Source organism: Candidozyma auris, chromosome 5 (genome assembly GCF_003013715.1).
Source record: "Candidozyma auris chromosome 5, complete sequence".
NCBI classification, from domain to species: Eukaryota; Fungi; Ascomycota; class Pichiomycetes; order Serinales; family Metschnikowiaceae; genus Candidozyma; species Candidozyma auris.
The window spans coordinates 585,267-597,315 of NC_072816.1; the positions used below are offsets into that span (position 1 = coordinate 585,267).

General features: G+C 48.8%; 7 protein-coding genes across 7 annotated transcripts; 1 reads left to right on the forward strand and 6 right to left on the reverse strand. All coding sequences in view use genetic code 12, as the record gives it.

Annotated features, from left to right (window-relative positions):
• Positions 1 to 276: 276 nt before the first annotated feature.
• CJI96_0004529 (cleavage polyadenylation factor subunit PTI1) lies at positions 277 to 1,557 on the reverse strand (the record flags this gene model as incomplete). The annotated part of the gene is made up of 1 exon (XM_029036782.2): positions 277 to 1,557. The coding sequence occupies one exon, from the start codon at positions 1,555 to 1,557 to the stop codon at positions 277 to 279; it is 1,281 nt and encodes a 426-aa protein (XP_028888879.1).
• Positions 1,558 to 4,133: 2,576 nt separating this feature from the next.
• On the reverse strand, positions 4,134 to 4,850 carry CJI96_0004530 (uncharacterized protein; the record flags this gene model as incomplete). The annotated part of the gene is made up of 1 exon (XM_029036783.2): positions 4,134 to 4,850. The coding sequence occupies one exon, from the start codon at positions 4,848 to 4,850 to the stop codon at positions 4,134 to 4,136; it is 717 nt and encodes a 238-aa protein (XP_028888880.1).
• Positions 4,851 to 5,331: 481 nt separating this feature from the next.
• On the forward strand, positions 5,332 to 6,213 carry CJI96_0004531 (transcription elongation factor DST1; the record flags this gene model as incomplete). The annotated part of the gene is made up of 1 exon (XM_029036784.2): positions 5,332 to 6,213. The coding sequence occupies one exon, from the start codon at positions 5,332 to 5,334 to the stop codon at positions 6,211 to 6,213; it is 882 nt and encodes a 293-aa protein (XP_028888881.1).
• Positions 6,214 to 6,327: 114 nt separating this feature from the next.
• On the reverse strand, positions 6,328 to 7,812 carry CYS4 (cystathionine beta-synthase CYS4; the record flags this gene model as incomplete). The annotated part of the gene is made up of 1 exon (XM_029036785.2): positions 6,328 to 7,812. One exon carries the CDS (start codon positions 7,810 to 7,812, stop codon positions 6,328 to 6,330), a length of 1,485 nt encoding a protein of 494 aa, XP_028888882.2.
• Positions 7,813 to 8,059: 247 nt separating this feature from the next.
• Positions 8,060 to 9,262, reverse strand: PTR3 (Ptr3p; the record flags this gene model as incomplete). The annotated part of the gene is made up of 1 exon (XM_029036786.2): positions 8,060 to 9,262. One exon carries the CDS (start codon positions 9,260 to 9,262, stop codon positions 8,060 to 8,062), a length of 1,203 nt encoding a protein of 400 aa, XP_028888883.2.
• Positions 9,263 to 9,378: 116 nt separating this feature from the next.
• On the reverse strand, positions 9,379 to 10,101 carry CJI96_0004534 (uncharacterized protein; the record flags this gene model as incomplete). Its single annotated transcript, XM_054702214.1, has 1 exon — positions 9,379 to 10,101. The coding sequence occupies one exon, from the start codon at positions 10,099 to 10,101 to the stop codon at positions 9,379 to 9,381; it is 723 nt and encodes a 240-aa protein (XP_054558189.1).
• Positions 10,102 to 10,638: 537 nt separating this feature from the next.
• CJI96_0004535 (uncharacterized protein) lies at positions 10,639 to 11,217 on the reverse strand (the record flags this gene model as incomplete). Its single annotated transcript, XM_029036787.2, has 1 exon — positions 10,639 to 11,217. One exon carries the CDS (start codon positions 11,215 to 11,217, stop codon positions 10,639 to 10,641), a length of 579 nt encoding a protein of 192 aa, XP_028888884.2.
• Positions 11,218 to 12,049: the final 832 nt, after the last annotated feature.

Genomic DNA, 12,049 nt, shown 5'->3' on the forward strand with positions numbered 1-12,049 from the left:
TAGCATCTAGCTGTGCTGAGGGGCTGGTGCTTGTGGAGAGTGTGCCATTTTCGCAGCCACGCAAGAGTGACCTGTGATAGAGGCAATAAGTAAAGCTGAGAAGCCGTCACTAATAATGACACCCACCTTACCGCCGAGCTTTGACCACCTCTTCACCCTTGAAACCTTGTATTGCACAGGCTGAACTTCTTTCAAGGGCTGGCACCCTGTAATCAATGGCACAAAGTCACGTTGCATTGAAGCAGCTTCCGTATTATCAACCCTTTGTTCACACCTCTACAAGTATTGTTGCTTTATGCTGGCTACCATACTCTGTTGATCAGGCGCTAAAGCGTTGATCTGATCTTGCGGAAGCGACAAGACACGTGCAATCACTGTAGCTTCCTCTGGTGGCAAGGCCCCAAGCTTCATTTGCGTAGACAACGGGAGATGGCTCCATTCCGAACCCGGCTGTTGTTGCTGCTGCTGCTGTGGTGGGCGTGGGGGCTGCTGTTGATACTGCTGTGGTCTAGGAGGCGGTGGTGGCAACAGCGCCAGGCCCGGTGGCTGATTATATGAAGAGTACCCTTGAGGCTGCTGGTTGTAGTTGTTTTGGTAGTTTTGCTGATAAGGTTGTTGTTGTTGCTGTTGCTGATAATTAGGTGGAGCCTGCTGGTAGCTTGGAGCTGGCTGCTGCGGCTGCGGTGTGCTGGAGGCAGACTTCATGGACTCTTGAATGACGGCTTCGTCGACAAAACCCATGAGCAAAAGAGCCTGTGCTGCGGCCGCAGCCAAATTAGGCGAGAGCTGGAACACCTCCGCAGCACGAGCAGCGTTGTTCATCGATAGAAGATTCTTCAAATTGGCTATGAGCTCGATCAATTGAGCAGGCGGAATCAGACTGAGCGTCTCGTTGATGCTATCTGGAGTCTCCAACGGGATCTTGCTTGGCGTGGTGAGCACCGAAGACGCTCTGAGAAGCGACTCGGGAAGAAATCCGCCATTGGTGTGGTTCATGGTGGGTGCAGGCGCTGGAGCTGGTGTTGAATCGCCTCCGTTTGATCCTGGCACGGATGGTAATCGAGGCCCCGTGGACGACTGAGACGCCAGCTGAGGAATTGGGGGCCGCTGGGGCATCCCTGGCACTGGAGGTAGTCTTGGCGGGGCTGGAAGCTGAGGACCTCCTCCACGTCCTTGTACTCCTGGAGGAAGTTCCACGTACGGAGGCAAATTGGAGGAAATGAACGGGAGAACTTGCTTGTTGGGCGAGTTTCCAGTGCGGAAGCCTTCCTTGGACAGCTCGATTCGAAGACGCTTGCTGGGTCTTCCGTCGGGGAAATTGATACGGATCTGCGATATGAGGTTGGCGGCTTTCTGGGCCTCTTGAGGGTTTTCAAATTCTACAAACGCAAAACCCTTGTTTTTGCCCACATGGTCGAATCCTAGTCTTACGTCTAGAACTTTGGCGGTGCCCGACACCACTGCCTGGAGGTTTTGCTCTGACCACTCGAACGGAATCAGACCAATGTAGAGAATGGAAGAGGCACTCAGCTGCGGCGAGTCGACTCTTCTGGACATGCTGGTGGAGGTGAGTCGGGATTTAGTTTGGCTTGAAGTAAGTGCATGTACTGATGGTTTCGCATACTTTGTTGATGGTCGTGCGGGACACAGAAGGGTAGGTCTGAGTTAGCATCTAGATGGAAAGATAAAGATGGATTTTCTTGTTTGTTTAAGAAGAAGTGGGCTTCAGTATTCATCTTGTTCTGTTGGAGACTTCAACATATAACTGTATGTGTGTACGTTTTGTCGTTGTGTCAGATACACATTTCGCAGCCACTTGGAGATTCTGCTTTGAAATCGAGACAACTGGAAAATGAAACATGACTTCTGACTAAAACGTTTATCCCGTATAAAGAGTGATCTAGCTGCTGATGAGTTAAGACCGACTTCTATGTTTGTGCACAATTACAGACACCAGCAAACACCAGGCCTTTGTCAGACTTAGTGAGAAGTACTATTTAGTAAAGAATGATAATAGTAAAAAAAAAAAAAAACCCCGTAGCCTTACGAGGAAGGAAGACTGCGAAATCTTCCTTTTTGCCCATGCCAGATGGCATGGGGGAGCCGCCAAACCCAAGAGACCAGCATCTCAATGGGACCACCGCCCAAACGCCTAGTAGCTGACTCCTACCAGGCGCTTCTCTCAGCTGTGATGTTCCGACCAGACTGAGGCAAAAAGAGGATTCCAGACTAGGTACTTTAGTCTCTCGACGTTTTGGACATTAGCAGCACAGTACAACGGTCAGTTATGCCCACCAGACCGAGGAGACCACTGTAGACAGAAAGCTCCAGTGAACAGCTTGACAATGTAGGCTGCAAACTGAACTTCGAGCCTACTACGACCTGACCAGCGTGACCTGACTAGCCGGGAAGCCACAACCGAACAGCGAGCGAGCAGCAATAAATAATCCCCCAGAACCCACGATCACTGCCTAAAAGGCTACGACCTGCTACTCGTGATCTTGACGCAACAGGAAGTCCCACCCACCTCCTTCAAAACGACAAGCAGTAGAATGCCTGTAGCTGTATCCCCCAGAAACCCGCCTCTTCGAAAAAGAGGGGCCACTTGTGCTGCAAAACACTACTTCCTGGTCATCGTAGCCTAATTCGACCAGGAAGCCCAGCTTCTCTTTCTGAAATCACCGGAGTGTCGAAAAGCCGAGACCGCCACCAAAAAGAAACTTCACCCGATTCTCGTGGCGCAGAGTCAGGTCAATGCCCACACAATGTGGAATGGCCGAAGCCCCTATAGCTAAAGAATGAGACAGCACCCAGTACCAAGGCACTTTCTCACTATATAACCCAATGCCAACTAGAGTCAGTAGTTGACACTGTACCGATACCCACAACACTACACGTAGCTTCCTTTACCGCCAAAGGGGCCCTTTATCGACTTCAACAGTAAAGAAACTCGTAGACTCGAAAACACACCAACAACCGAAGAGCTTCAGTCCAATTGCAAAGTTCCTGACAACAATTTCGTGCTCGGCTCTCATAAGCAGCTCCAACCGGTTCAAGAACTGCCAGTGAAAGCCTCGCAATGGCTCGATCTTTGGAAAAGTCGCCTAAGTAAGAGGACCTGGCCAAGCCCTTCCAACAAAGCAACCGATCCAGATCAAACCAACTTCCTGTCATTGCCAAAAACGGTACCAACAGACTAAAACTGATCTAAATCACGACACACAGAACAAAACATGAGCGACACAGAAGAGGCGGCTCCAGAAACCTTGCCATTACCCACCCAAAAGGGAGTGAAAGACAAAGTACGACTCGCGAGAGGAGAACAGAAACAACCACGTTACTCGCCCAAAGATATACATCCAGATTCAAGAGAAAGCGACTTTGTAGTATCCTCTAGTGAACACATTCCTCGAGATAGTAGTTGCGTCAGTGGCTGCAAAAAGAGGAAACAGAGGGAAAGTGCTTGAGAGAACGAGGGGTTCGTGAGAAAAAAGTATCATCAACACGATCGCCTAGAAGCGGGTATTAAATCGATAAAATATTCAGGACAAATCGACTTTTTTTTGGTATGGTTGTATGGTTTCTGTGGGAAGAGTAAGTAGTAGTGAGGAATACTATCAGTGCGAACTAGTCGAGTAAATATGTATGTAAGGCTTCTTAAGCTTCTGAGGTCAGATAAGAGAGATTGGCATAAGGTATTATTCATAGGACGCTAGACCCCTTTTTTATATAAATTATTGGTTTAAATATGTCTTATACATTTTTCAAAAACCTTGCATTATTTAATTTGCTGGAAGCCCACTCCATAGGTAACTATCTCTATCTTTATAGTTCATCAAATCCCGTATCACCATATACTATGAACATAAAGATCCGTGACATGCGTAGTCATCCTTCGAATGACTTTGAAATCGTTGCAGGGGGTGCACACTAACGTCTGCTTTGGCATTCGAGCGGGTAAGGTCCATCAGCAGAGTAACACACCACACAGCAATACAGTCGTCATCTCCTTTGGCTAATGATAACACGAGTATAGTATCGCTGTTAGAAAACGCCAATCAGAATAGCGAAAAAAAAAAATTGCTGGGCACAGTTTCACAGCGGAATGGCTCCACAACACGTAAGCACCACTACTAGGTCTCGATGGCACCGTAGGAGCCTTTGCTAATCTCATTCTGGATCTGTTTAACTACCTTCCGCTTGTCTGCATCTAAGGAAGCCAACTCTTCTTCAGTAAGGCCATTCACGTACTTGAGAAGCTCAACGTGGTCCCTAGTCAAGTGGTCCAAGTCCGGGTGTCTTCTGTTGAGACACAACTCCACAAGGTTCTTATTCGCCAAGTTCACCATCAAGCTTGTCTCGACCAAAGCGTGTGAGAGCTGGGGACACTGGTCCAAGAGCTTTTTCATGAGCACAGGGTTCTCCAAGCTCATGGCTTTGGCCTCCTTCATGAGCTTGCCAGCAGTTTGCAGATCAAGTCTTGTAAGCAAATCAGAGATCGCCTGCTGGGCATTTTGCCCCGGGAACAATTGCACTCCCAAGGGCAAAGGCGGTAGTTTCCCTGCATTCCCACCAAGTCCTTGATTCTGCGCATCTTCGTCGGAGGCCATCGTACATCGCAAGTACCGGTTGCCAACATTCATGTTATTGAGGTTTCTCACCGCCAGGGCAGCCGTCTCGCTGTCACCGTAGCTGATGTACGCATTACCCTTGGACTTACCGGTAGTTGGGTCGAAGATAAGCTTGATGTCGTTCACGGGACCCACCGATTTGGCAATATCTAGCACCTGTTCTTCAGTGTAGTCGAACGGGATACTGGCGACAAACACGGTTCTTGACTGTGTTTCCATGGATTTGAGGGTTGAATGAAGAGGTGGTAGTTGGTGATGTTTAGTAAAGTGCGCGCAGAGGCTGTCAGTTGGGAGTATGTACTCTGTGAGAGGTGTGATACAAAACAATTGCAGAGGTGAATTTGGGAGAAGACAGGGAAAGAAGAGCGAATTAAGTGGATAGAATAGGCAATTTGGTTTACTTCTAGATTCCCTTCTTGCCTGTGCTTTAGGTTGTCGATTTAGGGTCTACTGTTTGCAGCCATTTGAAAACTACACGTAATAACCGAGCCAAGCATGGAAGAATTACGCAATTTTGTAGAAGACAGAAACAAGAGATACATAGCTGATTTCAAGTATCTACACACATCAACAAAAAAGTAACCGAATTTTGGTAAGAGGCAGCTTCTTTTGCACCTTTCACACTGCGGTGTACGGGTGCAACAAATCTCAACAGTGTGAAAACTTCCATCGTTTATTCTAGAGCATAATCGAGTTTGCCATGGACGTGAAAGACATAAAGTCAACGGTCTCCAACTTGGAGAAGTCAACGGATGACACGACGATCTTGAAGCTTTTGAACATCCTCAACGACGGCATCGAGCCCACAGAGAAGCTCTTACGAGAAACAAAAGTTGGTGTAGCGGTGAACAAGTTCCGGTCAAATGGAAACAGCGAAATCAGCACGTTAGTGAAGAGAATGATCAAGAAATGGAAGGAGGTAGTGCAGAACGAGAAGAACGCTAAAAAGGCACAGTCAGCTAAAGACACTTCATCGTCTCCTTCTGGCTCAGCTACGCCAGCAAGACCAGCTCCAGGCTCCACAGGAGGCAAATTCCACAGTGGGCCTCGAAACCCGAAGACCGACGGCGTTGATACCACCATCTACGACAACGCGACCCGAAACGCCTCGGTAAGCGCCTTGTACACTGCATTAGCAATAGAACGAGACGACGATTCAAAAACCATCATAAATGTGGCAATCAAGATAGAGAGTGAAGTGTTTGCCGAGGAATACAGTAAAGTAAACGACGTATACAGAAATAAGTTGAGAACGCTCACGATGAACTTGCGGAACAAGAAGAATCCAGACTTAAGAGCCAATTTGTTGACCGGATCGTTAAAACCAGAGAAGTTCATCAAAATGACCCCCAACGAGATGGCTCCTGAGGCGTTGAGACAGGAGATGGAGAAATTGCACAAGCAAAATCTTTTCGACGCTCAGGGTGCTACAGAAAAGAGAGCTGTCACTGATAGGTTCACGTGTGGCAAGTGTAAGCACAAGAGGGTGAGTTACTACCAGATGCAGACGAGGTCTGCCGATGAGCCCTTGACGACGTTTTGTACGTGTGAAAATTGCGGCAACCGCTGGAAATTTTCTTAGAATCATAGGAGAGTTGAGCTTTAGAAGGATTGAAGCCAAAGAGAAAGAGGGGAGTTCAGGTGTAATGTCATTGCTGTGTATTATAATGTGAAAGACTAAAGGGTTTCTAGGACATTAGTAGGAGGCATTCTTTGCCAAAAAGGAGAGTAGGTCGACCTTGGTGACAATCTGCACGGGCTTCAACTCGTCGTCGGTGATGATGGCGTTGGAGTGGGTTTCAAAGAACTTGTTCAAAAGGTGCAAGGGAGTAGACATCGTGATTGGTTCGTAGGATCTCTTGGTGAAGCCAGACTCCTTGCTGATGCTAAACGACTTTTCAAAGTCTGCCAATTTCCTGAAGTCTAAGAAAATGCCTCTGATGGAGTTGGTCATCTGAACTTTTTTGGTAGACAAGGACTTCAAGATCTTGGACAAGGTGATCAACCCAATCAACTTACCGTTCGAGCTCAATACAGGCAACTGGTCAAAACCGTTGGTTTTAAGTAACTCAAACGTCTTACCGACGGTGTCAGCCAAAGTGACGGTGACAACTGGTGGCTTACCAGCGACGAGATCGGCAATTGTCTTGTTGTGCAAGAAGTCGTCAGTCTTGTTAGCTGCGGAATTGGTTTCTTCGACCTCGAAGCCATTAGTCTTCATCCACTCGTCGTCAGCAAACGTAGACAAGTACGATCTGATGGAGTCGGGGAAAACGACAACCACGGTATCGTTTTCGGTCAAGTCCTTGGCAACTTCCAAAGCAGCCTGCAAAGCGGAACCCGAGGAGCCGCCAACAAGAATACCTTCTTCTCTGATGATTCTTCTGGCCAACTTGAAGGACTCAGCATCGTCAGTCTTGATCCAGTGGTCCACACGAGTTCTGTTCAAAACGTCAGGAATGAAATCGTAACCAATACCCTCAACAAGGTAGCCCTCCGTCGTGTCGTTGAGGGACTCTGGCTGGGCCAAGATGGAGCCCTTAGGATCAGCACCGATGATCTTCACATTAGGGTTCTTCTCCTTCAAGTATTGGGAAATACCCGAGATAGTACCACCAGTGCCCGTTCCAGCAACAAGATGAGTGACCTTACCTTCGGTCTGTTCCCAGATCTCGTAACCGGTGCCGTAGTAGTGGGCCTTGGGGTTAGCTTCGTTACCGTACTGATCCAAAATCACTGCATTAGGGAGCTCTCTCTCCAACTTCTGAGCAACACCAATGTGAGACTCAGGTGAGTCCCAAGCAGCCTCTGTAGGGGTTCTGATGATCTCAGCGCCCAAGGCCTTCAACACAGATACTTTCTCGTTCGACATCTTCTCTGGCAAAGTGATGATGGTTCTGTAGCCTCTCACGGCACCTACAAGAGCCAAGCCAATTCCGGTGTTACCGGAGGTTGGCTCGATCAAAGTGTAGCCTGGTTTAATTCTGCCCTGTTTTTCGGCCTCCAAAATCATGTTTTTGGCGATTCTGTCCTTGATGGAACCACCCAGGTTGAACAATTCCACCTTGGCGTACACGTTGGCCTTGATGCCGTACGACTGGGGGATTTTGTTCAACTTGATCATGGGCGTGTTCCCGATGAACTCGAGAATGTCATCCGCAAGTGGAGGAAGAGGCAGCATGGTGTAGATTTTGATGAAGTGGAAGGGTATTCGGTTGGAAAAAACCTCGTAATGGGATGGTGTTGCAGTGATGGTCCTGCACCAAGCCCTCGCTTTTATTTGGCTGCAAAACGCCACACCGGCGCGAGATCCAATAACTTGTTGCAGGCAGATGGAACGGTGTTATATGGTAGAGAATCTTTACTAACGATTCCAGAATAAGAACGTTTATAGATTTGAGCACTCAAATCCTTATCCAAATTCATGTCTAAACACTGACAATCTTGCACTTGATCACGTCGGGATCTTTACCTGGAATGCCTTTGGTGAAGTCAAAGATCTGAAAGAGGCCCCTTCTGTCCACCACAAAGATTTTACCGCCATCTGACGAGTACGCCATTGAGGCGGCTTCATTTGGTCTCACTGCATTGGCAGCCTCTCCAAGAAGAACAATGATTTTTTTTGTCTGTGATCTTGAGCTCGTTCGAGCATTGGGAGTGGAAACAAGAAAGAGCCTGCCTGACTTATCCAAGAAGAGGATACTGTCGCCACGTGGGGAGAACTGTACTCTGTAGATGGAGGAGCCGATCTCGGGCACTTTCAACATCACGTCGTAGTCGGTGATCTGCAGCTCTCCTTCGTCATCGCCCTCATCTCCTTCTTCTTTGCTCAAGAGGTCGGAAGAAATATTTGAGGGAGTGCCACCTAGGGTGTCAATTGGAGGACCTTCAAGCTTCACAAGCAAGGAGGGACGGCTATTCCACGATGAGTTTGTGATGGCAATGGTATTGGTTCCAGGGAGACCAAACTTGATGTCTGTGATGCCCTCGCTGTCCATCATCTGATCATCGACGTTGGCGTCGTAGCTTCTGTCGCCAGGCATCTCATCGGTGAACTTTTGTCTCGAGGCAACCCGCATGTCTGACCATAGGAGGATGGGCTTCTTGCATACACTGGTAGCTGTAGCTCTGAGACGAATGATGAAGTAGCGCATTTCGTATACTGTGCAGCAAATGAGATGGGTAGATGACGAATTGAAGGAAATCACTTTCAAAGGATCCCGGTAAGGCACTGTGATGGTGAGAGGGTGCACGGCCGTGACTTTGTGCAGCAGCTCCATCTCAAGCTGGTGGAGAATGATGAACGGCTGCTGTTTTCCTGACATTCGTTCTCTTGCGGTGATCCCACACGCCACGAGGTTTTCTTTGGGTGCAACAGACACACAACGTATAGGAAAGTTGGTCAAGTACGTATACACTGGAGCGCCAACATCACCAAGAGCAGGGTCAGCGTTCAACACTCGCACCACGCCCTTGGTACCAGTGAGAATGAGAAATCTTCGAGAAAGGCAGCAAGAAAGATGCACCCACAGCTTCAATTTCGAGTGAACACTTTCACCGGCGTCGTAGCTATCGCTTTTGCTTTTCCCGCCAAACTCGTTCTTGATGGTAAGCCCAGGTCTGGCTGCCATGCGGAACTCTGCATTGGCCCCATAGGAGTACTCTCCAGTCAGCTTTCCACAAGACAAGAGTGAAGGTTTTCCCTGACTAGGCGTGTACGTGTAGAGCTCCCACCGTTTATCTGTGATCAAGACAAAGTGGTGATTTCCTCCCCTGTAGCCTTATCGTACCTCGTACATAGAGACGAGGCATTGTACCTGGTCAGCTTTATGGAAGGTCTGAGCGAGAACTTGCTGAACTTGCTTGACGGAGCTTGAAACGACGTGAGTTTCCGGTGGAACGGGAAACACTGCGAGAAGTTGTACTCTTCCTGCTCATTCAACCCCAGAAGCATGTCCAAGTCATCCTCAGTACTGCGATCCGGAACCAACGGCCCGACCTGAATCAGCTCGAGTTCAGGCTGTACCACCTTCTTCTTTTCCTTATTTGGAGAGTTCAGAACCTCCTGCTCAGGGCCCCTGCCCTTAGGCGTCTCGTTCTCCTCTTTGGCCAATTTGCAGAAAAGACTTCCCAAGTCCATCAGCTCTGCCTGTTGCTGCTGCTGCTGCTGCTGCTGCAGGCTTGCAACCAGATCCACGGAAGCATGACGGGTGCTGCGTCGCAGAGAAGATCCTCTTCGGGTTTCAATCTGTGCCACAAGCTTGTAAAGTTCTCGAAGCGGCTCGATCGGTTTTAGTAGGACACTTTCACTGGCACACACTGGACAGTGGGTTGTGCCGGAGGCGAGGAATTGAGACTCAGAAACAACACATCCACAGGAAAGCGTCGATGCATCGGCTACTACGGAGCCAGGGGGTTCGGCGCCAGGGAGCCGAAGGAGGTGCTCGAGCTTCAGGGTCTTGATGTCCATGGGTGGAGTTGTAGTATGGTCGCGATGCGAAAATATGGGGTAGCTCGAATTGAGGTAGATAAGGTGAACAGGGGGGAACTTTGGATGTGAATGTGAATTATTTGATAAGGAGCTTTTAAGAAGATCTGAGCTGGTGGTTGTGAATTGGAGTATTTATTTGGTGATTGTGAGTATGGGATATATGAGTCAATTGTACAGAGTGGACAGGAATATGTGGAGAAAATGCAAATGATATGGTTGAAGATTTCCGTTTTCTCGATCGTAAGCGAAGTCTGAAAGAGGTCGTCACTTTTTGCAACGGATGAATAAGAACTCATTTGACGTCGGTAGTAAGAACTGCCCAACAGAGTTCAGACCTTCAATTAGGTTTAACTAAGTGTCTCCAGCTTCGCCAGCTCCCTCTACTCTCTACAAAGTCGTGAAGTGCTATGCGTGAATCATTAACATACTTCCTAGACACGCCTTGACTCGTCAATCAGCGTGCCCGTAGTTTCGTGCCCGCACGAAGCTCACCATCCCCGGGGTTTTTGCATCTCATCAATTATTAGCGCTACCCTGCAATCTTTTGGTCTCTCTGTCGTGCAAAACGTGCAGTTGGTTACCACGACTAGTCACGGAAGCCATCGAGGTCGAACCTTCATTCGAGACCAACTTCTCGTGCTTATCATCAGCTTCAACGTCGGTAGGTTTCTCTGGCACGACAAACGCAGGCTGGGCCACATCAGCCTCGCCCAGGAAGTCAAGCTCGGCGTCTTCCAATCCGTAATCGAAAAATGTGTACAAGGCGCTGGCCACCAGAGACAATTTGCCCGAAAGCGCAGTCCAGAGCCCAGACAGTTGCCTCCTTTCTTGTTCACAGCGCACGGGCTTCAATATGAGTGCCAGGCGCGGGCAGAGACCCAAGTCACTGAGCTTGGTAAGTTCCTGACCCACAGTGAAGGTGACTCTCGGAACGCCCAAGTAGCAGAAGGCGTAGTCGTTGAGCGCCATTGCCGAGGTCTGAGCAAATGACGGTAGTGCGTCGTCTTCGACTGGAGTGAGGGCCAAGCCCGTTTCCGCCTCGATCCATCTTTTCACATCACGAAGGGTCTGTGACGAGTCAAACGTCCCTTGCATGGTTGACCCATCCAAAGACGGATGGAGAGCAGGCACTGCAGATCTGAGAGGCGCTTTTGCTGTTGCTCCTTTCCCACGTTGGTTCGGCCTCCGCGAGCTCCATGGAATGTCTTCTCTGGCACCATCTCTCCCTTTTGTCTGCATCGATCTGTGCTCGTATATGCTTGAGGTCCTCCTCGCGCTGCGAGAGTCTTCTCCGCGTCAGAGTGCCCTGGAATTTCTTAAGAGGCAACTCAGAAACGTGCTTTCGAAGAAATGACTCGAAATCAGCCTGAGAACCTCCCGCAAACATGTCAACCACAACACCCACATCGTAAACGACAAACAGGGGCCTTTGCAACTCGCACGAGCTACTACCCATCAACATCTTTAAGTCAGACTCAGATCCGAGCTCGACAGCAGCAAAGCGTGTCTTCAACACCTTTGCAATGTCATACGTTGAGCTTGTGTGGATGTATCGGTTAGCAAAGCCGTGGCCCGGCTCCGAAAGGTAAACAAACAACGGGCAATGTAAAAGAGCAGCTGCTCTAGCAGCAGCGTCCCAAGACGGTGAAAAAAGCGGCATCGTATGAGAATGGTAAAGGGATGCTTAGAAGTGGTAGAAGTGAAGGTAGTTGTTGTGGAAGGAAAAGATGGAATGTATGACTGTGGGCAGGAAGTGCGCTAAGTATGGGGAGCAGGTTGCTTGGGTGCGGAAGGCTCGGTGCAAGCAATTATGTGATAACACAAAATGGAGTGAATCATGGAAGCAATCAAGGGTCGATTAGTAGGCTGTGTAGAGGAAGGAAGAGAACGAAAAGGTGAAGGATGAAACGTTGTAAAGAAAATCGAG